Source organism: Dromiciops gliroides, chromosome 3 (assembly GCF_019393635.1).
Source record: "Dromiciops gliroides isolate mDroGli1 chromosome 3, mDroGli1.pri, whole genome shotgun sequence".
Taxonomy (NCBI): Eukaryota; Metazoa; Chordata; class Mammalia; order Microbiotheria; family Microbiotheriidae; genus Dromiciops; species Dromiciops gliroides.
In genome coordinates, this window is record NC_057863.1 from 329,975,475 (window position 1) to 330,002,448 (window position 26,974).

General features: G+C 38.5%; 1 protein-coding gene across 1 annotated transcript in view; it reads left to right on the plus strand.

Moving 5' to 3' along the window:
* The window catches only part of ARHGAP31 (Rho GTPase activating protein 31), a 171,342-nt gene that overhangs the window by 132,663 nt on the left and 11,705 nt on the right, over nucleotides 1–26,974 (plus strand). The window contains exons 7-10 of the mRNA XM_043996091.1: nucleotides 4,423–4,621; nucleotides 9,100–9,224; nucleotides 19,802–19,861; nucleotides 25,166–25,732. Coding sequence (XP_043852026.1) covers nucleotides 4,423–4,621; nucleotides 9,100–9,224; nucleotides 19,802–19,861; nucleotides 25,166–25,732 — 951 coding nt within the window. The remainder of the gene's footprint in view (nucleotides 1–4,422; nucleotides 4,622–9,099; nucleotides 9,225–19,801; nucleotides 19,862–25,165; nucleotides 25,733–26,974) is intronic.

The window sequence follows — 26,974 nt, forward strand, 5'->3', positions numbered from 1 at the left end:
AAAAAAAAAAGGACTGCCGAGAAACCAGAATGTTTATGCTGGAAGAGCCCCATCTCTTCCCAGTAGGCAACCTTACTTAGGAAAACAAATTAATAACCAGAAGATTGCTTGGTAAATAAAGACTTCAGGAAAGGGAATGATGTGGCTTCCTGGGATATTTCCCATATCAGATTATGATACTGTCATCAGTCACTGCTCTCCTAGGGATAATCTGCTTGGCTGATTGGCATACGGGGCAGAACTCCCTCTCCCTGCTTAGTGCTGGAAACACATGAACAATTCTTACGCTCCAAAGCTGCCTTTAATGGATGCTTCCATGATGACTGTTAGGATCATAACTTACAATGAACTGTTGCTTTAAGGGTTTTTGCTGAGTTAAGCCTGCTCAGATTTCTAAGAGAAGTTAGTATGGAGCTTGCTGGGACCTTAAGTGCTCTCAGTTTGACATGATTTAGCTGGGTCTCAGACTTCAAGTACAACTTCCTCATCATACAGATGAGGAAACCGAGGCCCAGAGATGTTTTGCCAAAGGTCACATGGTTAATAAATGGAAGAGCCGGGATTTGAACTAGTTTCACAAGATAATACTTTATTTTACTTTAAGTGAGTTGTTGCTATTAAGTCACATCCATCTCTTCTTGATGCCATTTGGGTTTTCTTGGCAAAGATACTGGAGTTATAAAGCCATTTTCTTCTCCAGCTTATTTTACAGATGAGAAAACTGAGACAAATAGGGTTAAGTGACTTGTTCAGGGTCACACAGCTATTAAGTGCTTGAGGCCAGATTTTAACTCAGGAAGAGATGTTCTATACACTGGGCCACCTAACTGCCCGACTTTTACTCACTTTAAGTGAGTAGCTCCCCTGTAATATTTTAATCTCCAATCCCTTTGTGAATGAATGATTTCTAGAAGGTTTTTGTTTTGTGGGAAGATGAACCAGATATGTGCTAAGTACCTTACAAATGGTCCATTTTATCCTTAGAACAACTCGGGAAGGGAGGTGCTATTATTACCCCCACTTTAGAGTTATGAAAACAGGCAAACAGAGGTAAAGTGACTTGCCTAGGGGCATACGCCTAGTAAGTATCTGTAGTCACATTTGAACTCAAATCTTCCTGACTCCAGGCCCAATGCTCTATCCACTGCACCAGCTAGCTGCCTATAAGACATACTATATGACTAATTATTAGTCATAAAGATTGTCCCTTAAATTTTTTTATTTTCCTATTAGCCTTTGCTTCAATTTATTCCATGTCTTAGATCTTACTTTTCAGCTGTATTTCAGTTCCTGTATGTCCTTCTAAAATGTATTGCCCAAAAATATCTTTTCCCTTACAAAATCTTAGATCTGGAAGAAACTTTTCCAAGACCATCTACTCTAGCCCATACCTGGCTAAGAATTCCCTCTATACTCCTCCTAACAAGTGACCAACAAAGTCATAAATTATATGAGTACATGCAGCATGCACAAATGTGGGAGGAGAATTAAATAAAATTAAAGAAAAACGTTAAGCCTTCTTCAAATTTAATTCGTTTAGTCACTTATTGAGCAACTAGTCAGGAACTTGACTAAAATCCTTTGTTAATAATAGCATTTATAGCACTTAAAGGTTTCCAAAATTCTTTGTAAATATTATTTCATTTGATGCTTACAACAACCCTGCTATTATCCCCCTTTTTAGAGATAGCAACTGAGGCACAGAGATGTTCAGTGACTTGCCTCTCATCACTTAGCACAGTGCCTGGCACATAGTAGGCAACTTAATAGATTTTTTATTGATGGCTTGACTTGCTTATGATCACATACCTAGTGAATGTCTGAAGCAGGATTTAAAGTCAAGTCTTAATGTACTCCAAGTCCAATGGTGGTCTACTGCACCACCCAGCTGCCTCACTTACACATAAGTGAGAAGTTTTAAGAAGCATATAACAAAGTTTTCATATTATTAACCAAGACCTAAAATGATTCTTCTTCCTAGAGCCATAGGACACAGCAGTATAGTATACAGGCATAGCCATCATAGTATTGCCCTAATCAATATTAATTTCACAAGATAAATAATATATTAGAACCAAAATATTATTACTCAAGTAAAACTACTGTAACTTTGCAAATCATAACACCATTCACCCAATCATAACTTTATTCCCATGAAACTAATTGACCCCAATAATATCATTTTATATTTTATATTTGTGGAAAAAATTAACAACATTAGGAGGGCAATATTTTTGTACAATTTCACTTTTCCAAGATCTATTCCTACCTATGGTGAAGGTCATGCTCTGATAATATAATAAAATGTTATATATAATATAGTATAACATAACATATAATATATACTGTAATCTAATATGACATAATATAAGTACTATAGTAATCTATCTTCAAGACTTTAATAAGCACCTACTATGTATTGGGTATTGAGCTAAACTTTGAGGATGACAAATACAAAAGTGTGATGTTGCCTTTGAAGAGTTCATGTTCTATGAGATATGAATGATATATGTGGTGTGTTATGCTCTACAGAGAGATAGTCATGTTATACATGCTATGAGTGCAGCTATACCTAGAGTGTTTTCTTTGTAGTTGCTTGAAGGTATCCCAGAGCCTCCTGGGTGTTCAGGAGTACACACAATACTAGTGTAGCTCCCAAAGACTGAGAAAAGTCCAACCTGAGGCTCTTCTCTTTATTAGAGGAAAAAAATAGAACTCTGGAAACCAATGATGTCATCTTTTTCCTTTCTAAGAAAATACTCCAACATATCATAGAAGCACTTCACAGACACCTAGAATGTTACCGAGTATTTTGTTTAAAGGAATATCTTTGTGATCACATATATTTTTCACCATAGGATTAAAAATCTGGAGCTGGAAAAGATCTCAAAAACTTGCTAGTCCAACCCTTCATTTTATACACTTGGCGCATTTATGGGATTGGACCATGGTCACATACTGTCATTACTAAGTACCCTTCTACATAAGAACAATAAACGTAGTAGATCAGAGAAAAATCAAGACAAATATGGAATTGTTATTCAGTTGTTTCCATCTATGTTGTTTTTTTGTTATTGTAGACGTTTTTCGGTTGTGTTTGACTCTTTGTGAGCCCATTTTGGGGTTTTCTTGGAAAAGAAATTATTGATTTGCCATTTCCTTCTCTAGCTCATTTTACAGATGAGGAAACTGAGGCAAACAGGTTTGAGTGACTGGTCCAGGGTTACACAGCTTGTAAGTGTGCAAGGCTGGATTTGAACTCACAAAGAGGAGTCTTCCTGACTCCAGGCCTGACACTTTATCCACTGCACCACCTAGCCACCCTACAAATAGTGTGCCTCTATATATCAAGACCATTTGTTCTCCAACTTTGAAGGGGCAAATAGCCTCCTGGGTTCCTTCACCCAGCTTCTGCACAAATGCTTATCCCATACTCTGCCCTGCTGATTCCAGAGGAGGGAGAAAAAACTCCTATGTTAATGACCCAGGAATGCTATCATGGTAGCATAATAGCTAACATTTGTATAGTGCTTCACAAATATTATCTCATTTTATCCTCACAACAACCCTGGGAGGTCAGATTATCATGCCCATTTTACAGATGAGAAAACCAAGGCTGAGAAATTTAATGACTTGGGCAATATTCTACAGCTAATAAGTTTTTTTATTGTTGTTTTTTGCGGGGCAATGAGGGTTAAGTGACTTGCCCAAGGTCACATAGCTAAACAGCTAATAAGTTTTATACAACTAATAAATCTAAACTATACCACCTACTTACCTCATATAGTTAACATCTCTCATGCAGACTAAGTGGGGGCAGTTAGGTGGCACAGTAGAGTACCGGGCTTGGAATCAGGAAGATTCATCTTCATGAGTTCAAATCCAGCCTCAGACACCTACTCTGGGATTATATATCACTTAGTCCTTTTTGCCTAGGTTCCTCATCTATAAAATGAGCTAGAAAAGGAAACGGTGAACCACTCCAGTATCTTTGCCAAGAAGACCCCAAAATGGGGGGTCACAAAAGTTAGATGTGACTGAAAGGACTCAACAACAACAAGAATACCTCCATGGGACAGGGCAGTCAAATTCCCATTATATTCAACCACCAAATAGAGTACCCAGTGGCTAGAAAGTCACTTTTCCTCCTATCTTCCTTTCTTCTCTCAGCTCCACAACCTGGAAAAGGGCAAGTCATTTCAAAAGACTGTTGTCCTCTGGAGTAGTCTGGTTCCGGTGATGACCTCTGAATAACCATGAGAAAACCCAAGGGCTCATACTTCCAGCCCCGCTCCTATCCTTGGGATCTGGGTTTATACTCAACAACAAGGTTACCAAGAGAGGAGCTATATGAAATAGGGAGCCAGAAAATGGATGGTGAGGTTCTCTTTACAGGACTGACTTCCTCCTGTTTCTTTACAGAAAACAGGCCAATTATGAAAAGTCTGACCTTGCCTGCCCTCTCCCTCCCAATGAAGTTGGTGAGCCTCGAAGAAGCTCAGGCTCGGAGTCTGGCTACCAACCACCCTGCACGGAAGGAGAGGAGAGAGAATAGCCTGCCTGAGATTGTCCCTTCCACAGGAGCCCTCTTCCATACTGTCCTTGAATTACCAGACAACAAGTAAGTGTGCATTTTAAAAATCTAAGCAGTTAAACATATTTCAATTCTGGAGAATTTTTTAGGCACAGGTTAGAGAAGCAAGGAATGGTTTCCCCAAATCTTTGCTGGGTGGGTGGGGCAATTAAACAATGTTATATTGAGCATCTGCTCTGAATGACTGACTGCTAAGCCCTATACTAGATAACAAGTACCAGAAATGGAACAATCCCTACTTACAAGGATCTTCTTATATTCTAATGAAAGAGATATCAAATAAATATATAAGTAGATACAAGCATATTAGCTAAATACAAAGTAGTTTAAAGGGAAGGTGCTAGCTTTTGGGAGTATCAAGAAAGTCTTCAAGTCTTAAAGGAAGAGAGGCCCTCCATGAGGGAAAGGTAAGGTAGGAATGCATTCCAGGCAGGGGGATGACCAGGGGGATGGAATGTTGGGTGTGAGTAACAGAAAGAAGGCCAGTTTGGCTGGAGTATAGAGGGGAGAGTACTGTACATAAAGGCTGGGAAGATAACTTGGGGCCAACTTTTGAAAGGCTCAATAGAGAAGTTTATATTTTCTCTGAGAAGCAATAGGAAGGGAGAGAGGGGGCAAGCAAGGTCAGATTATATTATCATGACACCTTTATGGGTTTTTTGAGAGACAATAGGAAACCCTTGGACTTGATTAAATAGGAGAGTCCCTTGGTCAGATCTGTGTTTAAGCAGCAGTGTATAAAATGGAATCCAGCTGGGAAATTTGAGGCAGGGAGACCAATTAGGAATCTGTTGCACTAATCTAGGTCAGTCAGTCAATCATCATTTACTAAAGTAGCCACGTGAGTCGAAGGAAAGGGTCAAAGACAAGAAATGTCATACTTTCTCCCAAGATAGGGCAAGAGGAAAAGTAATGATTTCCAGGATTCTGGTACTAACTTCATCACCTCCTGCAATTCTAGAAATTTTCTTCCCAGGGAATGGTATGATTTTTGTGGGATCAATAACCTTCCTGTCTAGCTATGCATTTTTTCCCAGCCTCTTACCACACCCGAGGTGCATTATTCACATAGTTATACAGCTATGTGAAATATACTCACACTCTGGTTAGCTGAAAGACACTAGACCAGACCTACAGCCCTGAGGATGATTTCTTTTGCTGCTCTGCTTCCCTCGATTGGCCATTTTGCTCTTTGTTTTTAGAAATAATACAATCCTTGTAATTAATGTATGTCTCATGTAAACTAAAACTTCTTAAACTGTTGGTTGCTATCCCACATGGGGTCACATAACTGAATGTGGGGGTCCTGAAAAATTTGGAAACAGTAAAAGGTTATGTATACCTATTTTATATAACTAAACCTGGAGTCACGTAAAAATTTCTTGGGAGGAAAGGGGTCCAAAAATTTAAGAAGCCCTGATGTAAACGACTTGAAGTCTTTAGAGCAAGGACTTTGTGCAGAAATAGACACAAAGTATGAAGGTCATTTCCTAGTTTGGCTGAAGGCCCTAGTTTCTACAGGGTTTGGGCTCTGTGCTCCCCCTGGTGGTTTGCTGATTTACTGCACTTTCTCTCCTAGTATGAATTCTTCCCTTCCTCAGTAAGAAAGAAAAGAAAGAAAAATAAGTCACAAACTGAACCCTATATATGGTGCTGATTGTCCATCCCCTACGTTTGCAACAGCTTATAGAGACCAATGGGAAGCAGAAAAGGTAGTGTTTCCTTATAAAAAAACTCCTGCTTTTTTCAGGAGTAACTGAGTTCAAATCCGGCCTCAGACACTTGACACTTACTAGCTATGTGACCCTGGGCAAGTCACTTAACCCCCATTGCCCTGCAAAAAAACAAAAACAAAACAACAATCCTGCTTTCAAATCCAGGTTTGCAACCAATTTAAATAAAGCACATTTCCCCAGCCAGTGAAATTGTTAGGGGTCTTCCCCTCTCTTATTGATGTCACAGTAATGATGACCTTGAGGGCATGTCTAGTAAGTAGCCTGAGAAGTCTAGTAATTATTGCCTTGAAGTCCCTTGTAAGCTTCTCCCCTTCTTTTCTATATAAAACACTTCACTAAAGGGTTTACCAGAGCTCTTTGGGGGGTATCTTAACCATCTCTATTCAATGTCTTTGGCACATTAGCTGTCATCACTGCATTTTCCCACAGGAACCTTGGATTTCTCTGCTAGAACTACCTGGAGCTCTGATTGGAAGGCTTTCACTTTATCTTGCCCAGGTGTAGGCCCCCACTTCACTTCCTGGCCATTTCACTTTATACTTTCTTTATTAGTTCCATCATCTTCCTGTCCTTCCTACTAGAACCTTGGACTCTTGGAACCTGGAGCCACTCCCCACATAAGGTGGTACAGTGGATACAGCACTGGGCTTAGAGTCAGAAAGGCATGAGTTTAAATTTGACCTCTACTTATTAGTCATGTGACCCTGGGCAAGTCCCTTAACCTCTGTCTTCCTATTTCATCAACTAAAAAATGGGGATAATAATAGCACTTTCATCCCAGGATTGTTATGAGGATCAATAATTTTTACAATTTTGTGATTTTTACATATAATAAATATGAATTTACATATTACAAATAATATTTGTAAATGATTATTTCTTTCCCTTTCTAGCATGCCCTTCCATGTAAACCTTGTTTTGTCTATCGATTGATAGCCATCATCCTAGTTCAGGATGCCATCATCTCTCATCAGGACTTTTTTTTTTTTTTTTTGGTGAGGCAATTGGGGTTAAGCAACTTGCCCAGGGTCACACAACTAGTAAGTGTTAAGTGTCTGAGGCCAGATTTGAACTCAGGTCCTCCTGACTTCAGGGCCGGTGCTCTATCCACTGTGCCACCTTGCTGTCCCTCATCAGGACCATTTCATTGAACCACCCATCACCCACTCCTATGCCCATGAATTTTGTTTTGTTGTCATTGTCTCTAAACATTCTGTTTATAATTTTTAGATAAATAGATAGAAATACGGACCATTTAGTAAGTCAACATTTAATATATACCAGATATCTTTCCAACTTAACTCATTAGGATGTAAGCTCCTGGAGGGTAGAGCTGCCTTGCTCACTTTTTATTCTCAACACTTAGCATAGTACCTGGCATATAGTAATTGCTTACTTAATAAATACTCAATTCAATAATCCCGGGAAGAGATGATGGATCCTGAACTAGGGTGGTGGCAAATCAACAAACATTTATTAAGTGACTACAATATGAAAGGCATAGGGCAAAAATTGTTTCATTTTTATCATTATATCCATGGTACAAGGAGTTTACATACTCTTGGATTATGCTGATGTTTGTGCCATGTGTTCATGGTAGAACCTCTGATCACATAGTACCCAGACCTTTTCCCTTTGGTTAACATTTATTTTTTATTTATAGTTTTTGTTTTTATATCCCCTTCATTTTTTGTTTGTTTGTTTTTTGTTTTTTTTGGAGGGGCAATGAGGGTTAAGTGAATTGCTCAGGGTCACACAGCTAGTAAGTGTTAAGTGTCTGAGGATGGATTTGAACTCAGGTCCTCCTGAATCCAGGACTGGTGCTTTATCCACTGCGCTACCTAGCTGCCCCCCTCCCCTTCATTTTTTAATTTACTCTTACCTTCTTCCCTACCCAGCAATCCATCCCTTGTAACAAACAATAGAAAAAACAGAACAGTAAATAAAGGCAGATCAGCAAAACTAACCAACCTGCAAACTGAGTTCGACAGTATTTGCAGTGTTCCACACTTACAGTGCCCCACCTCTACAGAAATGGGATGGAGATTTTTTTCCCATCTCTTCCTTGGGGACAAGCTTATATATACCACTTTTTAGAACTTAAAAATAAATTTTACTGATACTTGTTTATATCACCTACATTTCCTATCATCTTTCTCTTTCCTTCCCAGAGAATTGTCCTTTATAAATTAACTTAAATAAAAAGGAAGAAAAAATTCTAAATACAAAAAATTAACCAGTGTTGCAAATAAGTTTTACATGAAGTGATTCTTTTCCTTTGCCTATTTGAATCTGAGCTGGGCCATTCATTACATGGCACTTCTTGTCCATAGGGAAACATTAGGCTGAACTAGTTTTTTCCAGAGAGTAAGTTCCTAAATGTCACGTTCATCTGTTGCTAAGGAAACATAGTTAAGCATATAATTGCAAAGTTCTTTGTATAAGAGAAAAGTACCATCTAAATTTATTATTGCTGTTCAGTCATCTTCAGTCATGTCTGACTCCATGACATCATTTGGAGTTTTCTTGGCTGAGATACGGCATGATTTGCCATATCCCTTCTTCAGCTTATTTTACAGATTAGGAACTGAGGCAAACAGGGTCAAGTGACTTGCTCAGGGTCACACAGTTAGTAAATGTCTGAGACTTTTGAACTTATGAAGATGAGTCTTCCTGATTCTAAGCCCAGTGCTCTATCCACTGTACCACCCAGCTGCCCACCATCTAAAGAGTTAACAATAAAAATAATTATTGTTATTTTTTTTTTAGAAGGAAGCTCTCTAGTAAATCTAAGAAGTGGAAATCAATATTTAACCTGGGACGTTCTGGCTCAGACTCAAAATCAAAGCTGAACCGGAATGGAAGTGTATTTGTGAGAGGACAGAGGCTTTCTGGTAAGCACCCTGTTTTGTGGTCTATCTTCCCTAGCTCAGCTCCTTTCCTTCTTTGGTTTGGGCATTCAGAACTCTTCAACCCTGAAAGAAAAACTTGCATGTCAACCAAGATGATCATGACTCTTAAAAATATGTGGAACTTTTTCTTGAATTGATACAACTGATATTGGAAAAATAATGAACCACAGTATGGTTATATTGAACTATGAAATATACTATAGATCTATATAACTATATTATATATAACATCTCACAATAATTTTGTTATATATAAATTGTATTTAAAATATATTTAACATAAATTATATTAAATGTATTTTAAACATAGAAATATAATTATATTTAACTATGAACCAGTGAAATAGAAAGATAAATATCTTTTTTTTTTTAGTGAGGCAATTGGGGTTAAGTGACTTGCCTAGGGTCACACAGCTAGTAAGTGTTAAGTGTCTGAGGCCGGATTTGAACTCAGGTACTCCTGACTCCAGGGCCGGTGCTCTATCCACTGCGCCATCTAGCTGCCCCATAAATATCTTTTAAGGGTCTTTAATTTTAGAAAAGAAACTGGTTTTTTTTGTTTTGTTTTTGTTTTGTTTTTTTGCAGGGCAATGGGGGTTAAGTGACTTGCCCAGGGTCACACAGCTAGTAAGTGTCAAGTGTCTGAGGCCGGATTTGAACTCAGGTTGTCCTGAATCCAGGGCCAGAGCTTTAACCACTGCGCCATCTAGCTGCCCCCAGAAAAGAAACTGTTAAGAATTTTTTTATTCATAACCTTTGTTCCAGCATAGCATTGTAGTAGACTTAGAACTAGAAGGGACCTTTCTAGGCTGTTGTCTATGACAAATCCCTCATTTTCTAGGGGAGGAAACTCCACCCAAGAGTCACAGGTAGTAAATAAGTAGCAAAGTGAGGATTTGAACCCAGGCTCTCTCTAACTCCACTGCATGAGGCTGCCTCCAAATCCCAATGAAATCATAATTAAAGCCCTTACAAAGTACAGGCTCTGAAAACAGTTAAACAAAAACAGCATCAAGAATGATTGCCACTGGTTTTCAGAAGAAGAAATAGAAGTTTTCTATTTTCATATGGAAAAATGCTCTAAATCACTATTGATTAGAGAAATGCAAATTAAAACAGTTCTGAGGTACCACCTCACACCTATCAGATTGGCTAATATAACAAAAAAGGAAAATAATAAATGTTGGAGATGCTGTGGAAAAATTGGAACACCAATGCATTGCACTAATCCAACCATTCTGGAGAGCAATTTGGAACTATGTCCAAAGGGCTATGGGAGTATGTATACCCTTTGACCCAGTAATACCACTACTGGGTCTGTATCCCAAAGAGATCATAAAAAAGGGGAAAGGACCCACATGGTCAAAAATATTTATAGTAGCTCTCTTTGTGGTGGCAAAGAATTGGAAATCTAGGGGATGCCTATCAATTGGGGAATGGCTGAACAAGTTGTGGTATATGAATGTAATGGAATGTTATTGTGCTGTGAGAAATGATGAGCAGGCAGATTTCAGAAAAACCTGGATAGACTTAAGTGGACTGATGCTGAGTGAAGTGAGCAGAACCAAGAGAACATTGTACAGAGTAACAGCAACATTATGTGATAATCAACTGTGATAGATTTAGCTCTTCTCAGCAGTTCAGTGATCCAAGACAATTCCAAAGAACTCATGATGGAAAATGTTCTCCACCTCCAGAAAAAAAGAACTGTGGATTCTGAATGCAGATTGAGACATACTGTTTCTACTTTTGTTTTTGTTTTTTTGGTGTTTTTCCCTTTTCTTCTGATTCTTTCACAACATGACTAATGCAGAAATATGATGTGATTGTACATATATAACCTAGATCAGATTGATTTCTGTCTTGGGAGGGGAGAGAGAAAGGAGGGAGGGAGAAAAATTTGAAACTAAAAATCTTATGAAAACAAATGTTGAAAACTATCTTTATGTGTACCTGGAAAATAATAAAATACTTTTATGATTAAAAAAAAAAGATTGCCTCTGCTAAGCTCTGAAACCTTACACATTTATCATTTGTTAAAAGGGTCTGTGTATACTTTAACTTAAACACCAACTTTGTTCCTTGTATTTCATGTATTTCGTTTCCTTTTAAAGTTGCCTTCATAGTTTGTTTTCATTGTCACACTTTCACTTTCTTTACCCTTCATCACTTTATGCAAATCTTTCTGTTTTTATTTTTCATATTTGTTGTTCTTTGTGGCATAATTATTTAACACATTCATATTCAATTTAATCATTCACCATTCATTCACAGTTGAACATCATCTAATTTGTTTTGAAGAATGTAAAAAGTATAGGCAAAAAGTGTGAAGAATATTTAAGAAACACTTTAATAAAAGCCCTAGGTGATTGTATGGAAAGTATTTTTTAAAAAAAGGACCATGGGAGGGGCAGCTAGGTGGCGCAGTGGATAGAGCACCAGCCCTGGAGTCAGGAGTACCTGAGTTCAAATCCATCCTCAGACATTTGACACTTACTCGCTGTGTGACCCTGGGCAAGTCACTTAACCCCAATTGCCTCACAAAAAAACCCCAAAAAACAACAAAAAAAAGGACCATGGGTTAGAATACAATTCTACACAGCTAACTCTGTCAATAAAGGAATCCTGTTAAATAAGGACCTGTTGCCCATGAAATGAGAAGAGAGTCCAAGAAAAGAGAACAGGAAACACTTTTTTTTCTTTCTTTTTTTTAAATTATAAAAGTATTTTATTATTCTCCCGTTACATGTAGAGATAGTTTTCAACATTTGTTTTTATAAGATTTCTAGTTGAGGAGCAGCTAGGTGGTGCAGTGGATAAAACACCGGCCTTGGATTCAGGAGGACCTGAGTTCAAATCCAGCCTCAGGTACTTGACACTTATTAGCTATACAATCACATTAAACATATTTCTGCATTAGTCTTGCTGTGAAAGAAGAATAAGAGCAAAAAGGAAAACCCTCAAAAAAGAAAAACAGCACCAAAACCAAAAGAAATAGTATGGTTCAATCTGCATCCATATTCCACAGCTTTTTTTTTTTTCTTTCTGGATTTGGAGAGCATTTTCCATCATATGAGTCCTTTGGAACTATCTTGGACCATTGTGTTGCTGAGAAGAATCAATTCTATCACAGTGGATCAACACATAATGTTGATGATACTGTGTACAATGTTCTCCTGGTTCTGCTCATCTCACTCATCATCAGAGGTGCAAACTGGCAATTGGGGGGAAGTAATTCAGGGAGCAACTTAAAAGGGAATCCAAAACAATAAGAGACTTTGAAGGCACATCTAAGGGAGGCAGTCAGCTAGCAAATCAGTGAGACCACTGATGGATTGCTTGAGTTTAGTACTTCTAAACTAGAATAGGACAATAGCCAATCAAGAGCTAAGTCTGCTTTCAATATGGCAAGTCTGTGAAAGTGGAAGGTTAAAGGTTCTGTGTCAATCAACAGTGGGATTGAGCCAATGAATGGCCATTGCACTTCTAGCCTGGGTGAGATACAAAGGCTGACCCAGTCTCTCTCTCTCTCTCTCTCTCTCTCTCTCTCTCTCTCTCTCTCTCTCTCTCTCTCTCTCTCTCACACACACACACACACACACACACACACACACACACATCCTACACTAAAGCATAGACCTATATATGTAATTATCTGTGAGTTTTCCCTGAGATTAGATCTTGAAATGACATTATTTAAAACTTTTACAAATTATCTGGAAAATAGAATTCAGTAAAAAATTCACTTATAAGCTATTCTGGATACTGAAATGTCAAAGCAAAAAGAACAAACTGCAGGAAAATTCCTCAAGGCTATGTGACTTGTCAGAAAAGTATGCTTCACTGTAGCTCCATGCAGAGTGTCATGCACTGTTTCTTCATGGATTTAATCATGCTTTCTCATATGAGAGCTGTCCTTTTTTTTAAAGTGGTATTTTTTCCAGTTACACGTAAAGACAAATTTTTAACATTCATTTAAAAAAAAAAAGAGTTGCAAATTTTCTCTGTCCTTTACCTCCCCCCTCCCTAAGATGGTAAGTAATTTGATTGAGGCTATATAGCCAAAATCGTGAATAATATATTTTCATATTAGTCATATTGTGAAAGAAGAAATAGACCAAAAGAAAAAAAAATACAGAAAAATAAAGTTAAAATAGAATGCTCTGATCTGCATTCAGACTCCATCAGTTCTTTCTCTGAATGTGGAGAACATTTTTCATCATGAGTCCTTTGGAATTGTCTTGGATAATTGTATTACTGAGAAGAGTTAAGTTTATCACAGTTGATCTTGACACAATATTGTTGGTTCATAATTGCTGTTACTGTGTACAATGTTTTCTTGGTTCTGCTCACTTCACTTTGCATCAATTCCTATAAGTTTTTCCAGGTTTTCCTGAAATCCATTGCTCATCATTTCCTTTTTTGTTGTTGTTTTTGATTTTTTGTTTGTTCGTTTTTTGTGGGGCAATGAGGGATAAGTGACTTGCCCGGGGTCACACAGCTTGTAAGTGTCAAGTGTCAGACCGGATGTGAACTCAGGTCCTCCTGAATCCAGGGCCAGTGCTTTATCCACTGCACAACTTAGCTGCCCCCTGCTCATCATTTGTTACAGCACAATGGTATTCCATCACATTCATATACCACAACTTGTTCAACCAGTCTACAGTTGATGGGTATTCCCTCAATTTCCAATTTTTTGCCACCACCAAAAAGAGTAGCTATAAATATTTTTTTACGTGTAGGTTCTTTTCCCTTTTTTATGATCTCTTTGAGATAAAGACCTAGAAGTGGTATTGCTGGGTCATACTTTGCCCTTTAGGCATAGTTCCAAATTGCTCCCCAGATCAGTTTACAACTCTACCAATAATGCATAAGTGTACCAATTTTCCCGCATACTCTCCAGCATTTACCATTTTCCTTTTCTGTCATATTAGCTAGTCTGATAGCTGTGAAGTGATTTCTCAGAGTTGTTTTAAATTGCATTTCTCTAATCAATAGTTATTTAGAGCAAAGCTCCTTAAACTGTGGGTTGGGATCCCATGTGGGGTTGAATAAATGAAGTGGGGGGGTCATAAAAAATTTGGCAATAGTAAACGGTTATGTATAATAGAATTTGGAAGTCAAAACTTTAAATAAAAATGTTTATCATTATTATCACCGTCACAAATAAATAAATAATTTTTTTAGAAGTAGGAAAGCACTGTGTCAATTGGCACACTTTGGTCTTTCCTTTTCTTAAATTTTGGTCCTTTTACTAAAAAGGACCTTTAAAAAAAAGGTTATATAGGGGCAGCTAGGTGGCGTAGTGGATAGAGCACCAGCCCTGGATTTAGGAGGACCTGAGTTCAAATCCAGCCTCAGACACTTACTAGCTGTGTGACCCTGGGCAAGTTACTTAACCCCCATTGCCTCACCCCAAAAAAAAAAAAGGTTATATATACCTTTTTTTGGGGGGGGGGACAATGAGGGTTAAGTGACTTGCTCAGGGTCACCAGCTAGTAAGTGTCAAGTGTCTGGGGCCAGATTTGAACTCAGGTCCTCCTGAATCCAGGGCTGGTGCTTTATGCACTGTACCACCTAGCTGCCTTCTGTATACCTATTTTATATACTTGTGGTCACATAAAAATTTCTCAAGTGAAAAGAAGTTGTGAGTGGAAAAAGTTTATGAAGCCCTGAGTTAGAGCATTTTTTTATGTGACAAGCTAGCTTTAATTTTGATTTTTTCATGGCAAACTTCTTTTTCATACCCTTTGACCATTTATCAATTGAGGAAAGACTTGTTTTCTTATAAATTTGGCTCTGTTTCCCAACTTTCTGCTTTCCTTCTAATCTTGGTTGCATTGGCTTTGCTTGTGCAAAACCTTTTTTAATTAATATAATCAAAATTAACCATTTTACCTCCCATGTTTTCTCTTATTTGGTCATAAGTTCTTATCCATTGAACTGACAGGTGAACTATTCCATGCTTCCTTAATTTGTTTATGGTATCACCTTTTATGTCTAAATCATGTACCCATTTTGACCTTATTTTGGTATAAGATGTTCTCTACCTAGTTTCTGCCATACTTCATCTGGGAAATGTCTTGTGCAATTCCTGTCCATAACTCTTTTATAAAGGACCTATCAAACATGATAGTGACTTTCTTCTTGTTCTCTCATTTCAATGATGGACTTACTTCCTTTTCTGGTCACATGTGTCTCTGATCTTGTTCTAATCCTTGAATGAAAGTCATCACTGGGGACAGGCTATAACATACTTATTAACTACTTCTCTCCTCCCAGATAACAATTTTAAGTATTCTGAAATCATGGTATTTCTCCTTGGCTCCCAGGGATACCTGGCTTATGGATCAAAACCATATTTGTGGCACAGAAAGAATTTGGTCAGACTCCCTCTTTACCTATTTTTTTCAAACAGTTTATATAGTGTTGGAATTAATTGTTCTTTAAATGTTTGGTAGAAATTCTTAGCTAATTGTTGATAATAATCAGTACCTGGCCATTATAGATATACTAATGGAGTAGTTCAATGGGCTATCAATCCAACTAGATGTTGGTAATATGTATACTTCATCCATTCTTTTTTTTGCTTTACTGCTTAATTCAGTCATGATGTCATCCACAGGCAAAGTACCCAGAGGACCACTCTGTTTCTGAGGAATTTTTCCCCACCCTCTTTTGGAGGCAATTGGGATTAAGTGACTTGCTCTGGGTCTCACAGCTGTCAAAGGCCAGGTCAGCTCCTCCTGACTCTAGGACCATGCTCTACCCACTGTAATTTCTCTTCTGTTTGGATTTTGTATGGGACATCTTCCATGACACTGCCAAACACTTTTGGCAACATAAGAGTGTCCCTGTTTTATGCTTTAAAATTTTTTTTAAAGTAATAAACACTTATAGTTTTTATCCCTCTTTCCCACCTTCCCCTCTCCCCTCCCTGATGCTGATAATTAGAGAATTATTAAACAAAGTTATCACCAAGGTTAACATTTTTCATGCAATTATGTATTAACATGCACAAAAGGCAGCCACCTTCTTTGAGGGGAGCACCCAAGTATATGCCTTGTTCCACCAAGTCAAATACTTTTTGCCAATCAACAAACAATAAATACAAAGGGATCTTGTGTTCTCTACACTTTTCAGTCAACTAATTATATGACTGTGCTGTTGTAGCAAGTAACCTATGAAAGCCTGCCTATTTTCCTTTAATGTTTCCATCAAGGATACCATTCATTTATCCATAGAGCATTCTCATAAACATTGTATAGGGATGTGAAAATAGTGTGAGGAAATAATGAGATTTGGCAGATGCCCAAAGGCCCCACCTGGAGATTAATTTAGAACTGATTGAATTAAGTGAGGCTGACAGAGTGATTGACTTTGCTGATTAACCCACTTAAAGTTAATTTAATTAAAGCCACACCTGGCTGACTCCCAAGAGGGAGTGTTCTCAGAGGCTGTGGACTACGACATCAACACAAGACCACCCTCAAGTCCAGTGAACCAGTGTATTTGGATGATGCTAACCAAACAGCTTGAAGCAGTGTGTAAAGACCACCTCTCCTCCGGACCTATAAAAAGCTTCTACGTGCTGTTTGTGGCTAAAGCAGGCTCATGGTGGAGGACTTGAGGAAGAACCAGACCAGGCTGGAGCTCTATGCTAGATAGGCCTTTTCTTAACTTTCTTAATTCCATGTGTTCTCTTTTTACAAATACCTGGTATGCTTTAATAAATGTGTAATGCCTAAAGACTGGTGCTAAAGCTTCTGATTTAAGGCAACCACACATTTAGATTTTTTTTTTTTTTTTGGTGAGGCAGTTGGGGTTAAGTGACTTGCCCAGGGTCACACAGCTAGTAAGTGTCAAGTGTCTGAAGTCACATTTGAACTCAGGTTCTCCTGAATCCAGGCCCAGTGCTCTATCCACTGCGCCACCTAGCTGCCCCCACACATTTAGATTTTAAATGGCACAATAGAAATATGCATTGGTATTTGCTGATTTGTTCACAGGTGTCCTTTTATTGTAATAATACTATCTGAGATCTTTTCTTCCAGAATCTTCCCCCTCTCTATGTCTTGAAAATTAATCTTTAAATGATTTTAAATCTGATCTCCAGTCTCAATTTCTTCTGTGTGTATTTGGCAACATCCATCCCTTTGTTCCACATTCCTCAAAGTTAAGTGCAGATTCCACTTCCTCACCAAGTGTCTGGAACAGTGATCGAATAGGTTCTGCTTGTGGTGGATTGAATACAGCAATGGGGAGGATGGATGGTGTTAAAAGGGCTGGCAAATTTGTTTCAGCTATTTGATGTCCTTCTTCCAATGCCATCTACAGATGCTTTCAAGATGATTTGACTTAGCTGAATCTGAAGCGTTCTGGGAGATAGAAGCTCTGCTTCCTTTGTATCCTGACAATTGAGAGATTTGTAAAAACTCATTCCTCATCTTTGTCTCATTTAATCTTCATAAGTTTGCCCTTGACATTGCCCCCCCCTTTAATATTACAGGATCATTGGACCTCTAAAAACTTAGGTATTGATGTCTATATACACGATGCTACAGTATTTTTTTTTTTTTTTTGGTGAGGCAACTGGGGTTAAGTGATTTGCCCAGAGTCACACAGCTAGTAAGTGTTAAGTGTCTGAGGCCGGATTTGAACTCAGGTCCTCCTGACTCCATGGTTGGTGCTCTATCCACTGCGCCACCTAGCTGCCCCGGTATTTTCACATATAAGCATACTCTACCCACAGTTTTAGTATGGTGAGAAGTACATTGGACCAGGAGTCTGAACATGTGGGCTCTGTTCCCTGCTCTATCTGTTATTATTAGCTGTGTGACCTTAAGAAAGTCACTTAACTTCTTACTTTCTTCTGAGATTCTGCAGTATTTCAAGGATTTTTTTTTAATCAAATGAAATGGTATCTAAAGTACTTAGTATAACTTAAAAGTTCTATCAGCTATAATAATAATAGTTGTTATTGTCATTGTCATTATTAGCTCCAGATAGTTTTATGGCTCAAGTGTAATGATGTATGTAAATATGCTTTGAAAACTAAAAGGCTATACCAGGTGTTGTTTGTCCTTCATTCTTGAAGAGGACATTGGGGAATGGGGGGTGGGGTGCCATGAACTGCAGTGAATTAAATTTTTAAGTGGGGAGGGGAGCCGTGCAAAGTCACCAGCCTCACTCCTCCAGAGCCATCTGGGTCCAGTGGCAAGATATACATCAGGACAACTGGAGATGGCCCCAGATGCAGTGGGAGACCTTGGCTTTTTTAAGCTAAGGTCTTTCCCAGGTCTGTTTGCTTGAGGCAATACCCATTCAGTGGTTAAGGCCAGTTAAGGAAAAAAATAGCAGGTAAAGTAGGTACAAAAGTGTCAGTGATAGACAGTGGGTAGTAGCAATTGTTTAAGCTATCCTAAGGTTTTACATCTATACCATTTGGGTGGTAGTAGTTGTTTATACAGAGTGTCCACATGTGAAGAACATATATGCTATCAAATTCAGCAAATGCTGAGTTACCTTTAAAGCAAATGTTCTCAAAGTATGATCCAGGGAACCCCACCCTTTGGGGGAGTGGTTCTCAGAGTCAAAATTATTTTTGTAATAATACAGTGACATTTTCCTTTATAATATGGTAAATATTGAGAGATATGATCCACATAAACAAAAACTTTAGGAAATCTCCGTAATTTTTTGATTTTCAAAAAGTTTGAGAACCATTGCCTCAGAGAGGTGACTTTCTGGGTAAAGGAGAAGGGGGAATCTATTTGGAAATTCTAGAAAAACAAAAGATATCAATACAATTGGGAGAAAAAATAAGTGAAAAAGAAGAAAAACAAACCCTGGCTATTCAGAATCCTTGGGGAATGGGCCCTTCTAGATAGTCATTTTCCAGATATCCCAGGATTTATCTCTTTAAGTGCCAAAATTATCTTAACTAATTCAAATGGAAAATGCTCTAAAACACATTACTTATATCCCTGGCTCAACAGCATATTTGAAAACAATTTAGTCTTTTTTTCCCCAATTAATTTCATTATTATGAATGCTAATTTGTGTATTGTGCTTTAAAACAAAGATTGCCTCGGGATATGCTGAAGTATTTAGGACAAATTGATTCAGGCTGAGGTTATTTTGCATTTTTTAAACAGTTTTTCTGCAAGCTTCACTATCAACTGTCATATCATCATTGTCTCTGAGTCTAACAAAGCCCACTCCCCACTGAATTTAATTGCTGTAGGTTTGGAGACTACATCACCAACCAATCTTGGTAGGAATGCATGTTAATAAGAGTAAGTAATGACAAACTGATAGCATCTTCTGCAAATAAGACACTCCGGGGGAATAATTAATAAATAAAAGGGAGACTCCATTGAGAAATAGTAATTGGCCAATGATTGAGTTTTCTGGGCTGGAAAACTTTCAGTACTACATGGAAAAGGCTTATTAAGTTTTTTCTACTACATATTTATAATCTTACTATTACTTTTAGGATACTATTCAATGATTTTGATACATTTTTAAAATAACTTGGTTTTTTGTTTTTTTAATAGAAAAAGCTACCATCCGACCTGCGAAAAGCATGGACTCACTCTGTTCTCTGCCAGTAGAAGGTGAGACCTAATACTAGATATCTGGATTAGCCATTTTGAGCTGTTGGTTGCTGACATTCATACACTTGCAAGCTTCTATTTCTTGCCCCATCATATCTGCACTTACTTTATGTTGAGGGACAGTCCAATGATGGTCAGTCTTGGTCCTGAGGCACACAGAGCAGCCTGTCCTCTCAGAGGAGATCTATAATATGTCCCCTAAGACCTGAAGTCATTAGGGCTAACATACCTGGAGAACAAATAATGATCTTCCTCCTCATGCATGAGCTTGGTTCAAAGTACACCTACTATGAATGACATGGATAAAGGAACCCTCTCAGGGTCACGGACTTCAGTTACAGGAGACATACAGCTTTAGACCTGAACAGTGTATTGATTTGTTCGGTTTGATTCCACTTATGGGTTATGGGGTAGATGTGTGGGGGTTCATCCAGGGGAAATTGATTCTGTGAATGGGTAATAAGGCAATAAAAAGTGCATAATCATTAATCATTTATTCATTCAATAATTTAAAAAAAATATCCGCTGTCTGGATAGCACTACATTAGGCCCTTTTTACAAAGTTTAAATGAGACACAGCCCATGTGCTGATAGAGCTTAGAATATAATTTGGGGGAAATGACATAAATTATAACATTCTTTATTACATGACAAATGTTATAGAGTTTTGAAAAATAGAATGTTTTATGATTTATGAGAGGCAGGGTTGTCAATGAAGGGGGATCAGGAAAAACTTCAGGAAGGAGGCTATAAAGCATGGCTTTATAGGGGCAGCTAGGTGGCACAGTGGATAGAGCACCGGCCCTGGAGTCAGGAGAACCTGAGTTCAAATTCGGCCTCAGACACTTAACACTTACTAGCTGTGTGACCCTGGGCAAGTCACTTGACCCGAATTGCCTCACCAAAAAGAAAGAAAGAAAGAAAGGAAGGAAGGAAGGAAGGAAGGAAGGAGGAAAGAAAGAAAGGAAGAAAGGATGGGTAAAGAAGGAAAGTTATGGTTACAAAGCTTTCAGTGTCATTTTATGTTTGCCCTATTTCCATTATTGTAGTAAGTAGACACATTGTTATCATGGTTCTGTTTTTCCTTCTAATCAGTCCAAGTCTTCCTATGCTTTTCTGAACTCATATGTCCTTATTAAGCATCCTTTAAGGAAGACTAGAGAAGATAATCCTTTTGATTTTTATACTAATTTTAATTAATTTGTTAATTTTAATGTCAACCCATTTTAACATCGCTTAGCTTTTATGAAGGAATTTTAATTAAGATGGCATAACAAGAACAAATACAAAAACAGAAGACAATCCTTTTGAATAATTTTTTTAAAAGAAAAAATAATCAGTTGGGAATATCCATTGACTTAGCTGTTGGGCCCATCACTCATTTTTACACTCAAATCAAAGGGAGGACATCCCAATCAAAGGAAATAGCATAAGAAAAGGCATTAAGGTAGGAGAATATAGTGTGTGTTCAGTGACACACAATAGCCTAATTTGGTTGGAGCATATTTTGTGGGGAGGGAGATTGGAAAGATCAGGTTGCAAAGGCATGATGGTACTAAAGGGTCTTGAATGCCTGACAAAGGAGCTTAAACTGCACACAGGGAGTTTCAAGTTTTTTGAGCAAAGAAATAGTAAGACCAGAACTGTGTATCAGAAAGATTAATTTTTATTTTAAGAATAAGTTATAGGGGCAGCTAGGTGGCGCAGTGGATAGAGCACCAGCCCTGGAGTCAGGAGTACCTGAGTTCAAATCCGGCCTCAGACACTTAACACTTACAAGCTGTGTGACCCTGGGCAAGTCACTTAACCCCAATTGCCTCACCCAGAAAAAAAAAAAGAAGAAGAAGAAGTCTGTTACAATAGCTTGAGTGGGTCATAGTGAAAGTGGAGACTGGGGAAAAATGGGACAGGTACAAGAGGTATTATGAAGGTGGAATGGATAGGACTTGGTAACTGATTAGATGTGAGAAATAAGGAGAGAGGAAGGGTCAAAGATAACTCCAAGGTTTTAGTGTCCATTCAACAACTATATAATAATAATTATTGTTATTGATAGAAAATGGCACTTTATAAAAGCTGATATAAAAATTAACAATATTAGCAAGAAATTATTAATTTATATCAACAAATTATACATACATGTATAATGTGTATACATAATATAATGTATTTATAATATGTAATTTTATATATAAACATAATTGGATATATAAAATGTCTGTATTTTCAACTACTGCCTGGCAACATAGGAGTCTTGTATTTAATCGAATTGCAAGACAATGAATATACCCATCAGTTGTTGTCATTCAGTTATTTCAGTTGTTTCTGACACTTCTTGACCCCATTTGGGGTTTTCTTGGCATACTGGAATGGTTTTCCATTTCCTTCTCCAGCTCATTTTAGAGATGAGCAAACTGAAGCAAGCAGGGTTAAGTGACTTGCTCAGAATCAATCACACAAGTTACAAAGTGTCTGAGGGCAGATTTGAATTCAGGTCTTGGTGATTTCAGGCCCAGTGCTCTATCCACTGCACCATCTAGCTCCCTTAATCAGTATCTAAATTAAAATATGTGTGCACACAATTGCTCTTGCATTAATAATTGCCATGACATGTTTTGGAGCTGAGGAGTTTGGGCTCTGGAATAACTTTCACTGCAATTTCATCAAGCTGCCACCAGGCAGTAGTGGTGTGTTACAAATGCTGGGTTGCAGTGCTTGTGTTAACCCTAAGATTTAGAAGGTAACTTTCTGTTCAAACCTATTCCTACGTTTATGCCCACACATTTTCAAGGTTATTTTTTTTTAAAAAAACAAACCTGTATTTAAAGTTACTTTGTGGTATGTAAGTGTGTATGTATGTGTGTGTGTGTGTGTGTGTGTGTATATATATATATATATATATAAATATATATATATATATATATATTTAAGATCACCTATATTTGTGAATACAGATCCCTCCTTCCTCCCATACAAAGCAGGCCATTTTTGTTTTGTTTTTTTTTTTTGTTTGTTTGTTTTTAGTGAGGCAATTGGGGTTAAGTGACTTGCCCAGGGTCACACACCTAGTTAAGTGTTAAGTGTCTGAGGCCGGATTTGAACTCAGGTACTCCTGACTCCAGGGCCGGTGCTCTATCCACTGCGGCCACCTAGCTGCCCCCAGGCCATTTCTTTTAACAAAGAATGAAAAGCATTTCAGCAGAACAAACCATTTTTTTTTTTTTGTGAGGCAGTTGGGGTTAAGTGACTTGCCCAGGGTCACACAGCTTGTAAGTGTTAAGTGTCTGAGGCCAGATTTGAACTCAGGTACTCCTGACTCCAAGACTGGTGTTCTATCCACTGCACCACCTAGCTGCCCCAAAACAAACCAATTTTTCAAGCAAGTCAGATAGTATACATACTCTTCCACCAACAGAAAAAAGTGAAGGAGATGCATTTTCTTCTCTCTTCTTCAGGGCCAAGTGTGACCATTTTACTTACAAAGCATTCCATGTCATTTCATATTTACTCTGTTTCCATTATTGGAGTCCTTAGCTATATTGTAATCATGGTTCTACATTTTTTCCTTCTAATTAGTTTGTTTAAGTCTTCCCATAGGGGGCAGCTAGGTGGTGCAGTGGATAAAGTGCTAGGCTTGGATTCGGGAAGACCTGAGTCCAAATCCAGCTTCAGACACTGGACACTTGCTAGCTGTGTGACCCTGGGCAAGTCACTTAACCCTCATTGCCCCGCAAGAAATTAAAAAAAAGTCTTCCTGTGCTTTTCTGGACTCATGTCCTTATTAAATGACCTTAAAGGAATAGAATCCTTTTTATTTTTTCATATTATTTTGTTGCTAATGAAAGAATATTAGCTGGAAAGGTATAACAAGAACAAAAATACAAAAATAGAAGATAATCTTGTCTAATACTTTAGAAAAAAAAAGATCAGTTGGGAATATTTATTTTCTTAGCTTTTAGGGCTATCACTCTTCTTTAAACTCAACTTTCTAGACTGGGTTGAAAAGCCCCTGGGACCCCCACCCCCACCCCCATCTCAGCTTCCAAGTTCTATGCTTCAAAATTCCCTGTAGCAGCAATCAGAGCTGCTAGACCACTTCCCTTATGGGGATCTTCTTCCTTTCTTGTTTGTCACTGAGCCAGTCAAGTTCCGTCTCATTATTTTTCTGCTCCTTCCCAGTCTGCTATTGTACTTCAAGGTTGAGTCAGCTCAAATTTCTAGTTGAGGGAGGGAGGAAAGGAAAGAAGGAAACAAATCTGTCATCCTTGTTCACTTCGTTAAATCCCCAACTCCTTCTCTCATCTATTTTTTGGAAGGTCCAAACCTGTGACTTCATTTCTGCAGGGAAATTCCCATTACCAATGCAAGTCATGGAAGGGGCATCAGTGATGATCTATTTCAACGTGTTTTTAGAGAGGTTAAGTGATTTGCCCAATGTCATCATCAGAGGCAGCATCTGAACTCACATCCTTTTCCTCCACAGTTAGTGCTATTTTCCCTATAATTTTCTACCCTATGACTTAAATATAATCTTAGAGAGTTGTCTGGGGCCCTGAGGGGTTACATGATTTTAGCAGGGTCACTGTGTCTATCAGAGGCAGAATTGGAACCTGGATCTTGTTGACTTTTCTGTGCCAGTCAAGCAGCCTCATCAATCATAGGAGGCTTTTATATTCACTTTTAGTTTCACTGTTTTCTTTCCTTGGCTAAGAAATTATTCACTTCATTGAATCTTCCCCTACCCCTCACCCTGCCACCTCCCCTTACAGCTCTTTTATAAAAGACCGCAATTGAAGAATTCCTTGAAGGACCAAGCACATTTTTGCATCAGTTGACACCTGGTCCCTCTAGTGTTAAGTCATAGCCCTCCTCAGTTTGTATCCCCTAGCATCCTTAACAGCTAGCTTCTTCTAAAAACCCCTCTTATGGTTGAACATGGCATCATCCCTTGTGATTGCGCAAAGACGAGGAAATGAAATGCTTTCCTTTTGGCTTGTCAGCCAGTATTTGACTGACTTGACTAGTACTTTATCCACAAAGTTGGTCGATTCTTACTGGTATATTGTAGTTGTTTTGGAGTAGTTGTTTGTTTTCTCTTTTAATTCAGGTAAATCCTGTTACTACCTCACAACATCCATCTCCGAATTCTGTTTTCCATCTGTACATGCTTTTCCCCATAAAGCTGTGTTTATGCACAGGTAGTTATGTCTAGGTGTGTTGTGCCTGCATTTATCTGGATGAATAGGAACTTTGTGTGCTTCTGGTGTCACAAAACTGTCCCTGTGTTTGCTCTGACTTCCCTAGGGAAGGAAGCCAAAGGACATTTCAACCGGACTGTCACCACTGGAGGATTTTTTATCCCAGCAATGAAACTGCAGACGACAAGTTCTGGCAGCTCTTGTGACCTTAGCAAACAAGAGGGTGAATGGGGCCCGGATGGCGGTCCAGCAGGAGCTGAGGGTGGCTCACTAGTAGGTGGCAAAGCTCCTCAGGCCCGCCCACCACCGGAGCAACTGAAGGTATTTCGAGCCGTGGAGGATCCAGAGAATGACCAGACTTCCCCGAAAATGCTTGCCATGTTCTACACTTCAAGCGATAGCTCCAGCAAATCAGTCTTCACCAGCAGCCTCTTCCAGATGGAATCCTCACCTCGTCACCAGCGCAAGGCCCTCAACATCTCAGAGCCTTTTGCGGTCTCAGTACCCCTTCGGGTATCAGCAGTTATCAGTACCAACAGCACCCCTTGCAGAACGCCTCCTAAGGAAATGCAGTCACTCTCTAGTCTAGAAGAATCTTCTCTCCAGGGGGCTGAGGGTGGGGGTTGGCCCGGGTTTGAGGAGGAGAAGACATCTGTATCTGATACTTCTGCAGGTAAAGTTTCATGGAAGGTATCTCTTCATTCTGATAATCATTCTCTTCTATTTCCAATGCGATTCCTAAAAGCATGGCCAAATTCTCTTTACTTCAGTTGGGGTGGGACAAGGGAGAAAGGTCTCTTTTCAATATAAGCCCCCTATTCCTCCAAGAGTTGTTTTTTTTTTTGTTTGTTTGTTTTTAGAAGCAGTGAACTATGGTAATATAGTGCCAAGAACACCTGAGCCACATTGGATGCATCTGGGAGACCCTAGCTAGAAAACTGTAACAAGGCCAGGAATAGTGGGTGATGTTTGTTTCCCAGAAGACTTGGGAGGCAGGTTCTTCAGGGATAAAAGCATTTGCCCTTTTTCTGTTTTTCAAATTTGACTAACTACACCTTTTCCAGCTCATTCCAGAAAGTGTCTTAAACTCAGAATTTTACTTTTCCTGGATGGCCACACCTGAGAGGAAAAAGCATTAGATAATATTGCCAAGGATAGGGACTGGGCCTGGAATTGCATTGGTATTGAGAAATCCTGTGTGAGGAAACTACCCCTACCAGTGCAGGGCAGCACTTTCTCTGCAACTTATTATCTTACAGAGTTGCCTAAGACTGAGAAGTTGAGACTTGCCCAGGATCACACAGCCACTTGATTTGGGCTTGATGTAATGCTTATTGATTAAAAATTTTTTTTTTATTGATTTCTAGTTTGAAGAAAGTGATGGAGAAAATGTTAATACTGCAATACTGAAACTGTTAAAACTGTTAATACTGTTAAAGCTTGAACATGTGCTTGTGTGTGTATGTGTGTGAGTGAGTGAGTGAAACAGCCAATTGTTAAACATTGACCAGCATAACCTTGTAAGTAGTGCAATTATTATTATTATTAATAATAATAATAATAATCTCCCCCATTTTGCTGTGATTTGAATTCAGGTCTTCCTGGCTTTCTAGGACTCCACCTTAAAATTCTCATTCTCTCATCTTAGATTTCTTGTGTGAGAGACAGATGCAGAATTCTGCAAAAACCCAATGGTAAGGTATCATTGAGTTACTGAGCATGAACAGAAACACCAGTGATATCATTAAGAACGCCCAAAATTTGCCCCTTTACAATTAGTGTCATTATTATAAAAATCAGGAGGCTGGACTAGATAGTCTTTCAAGATACTTCCAGATCTTCAGCACTTTGATTAGACTGATTCAAGGCTACTTCCTGTTTGAGTATAGACTCTGTTGGTAGGGGAATATCACCC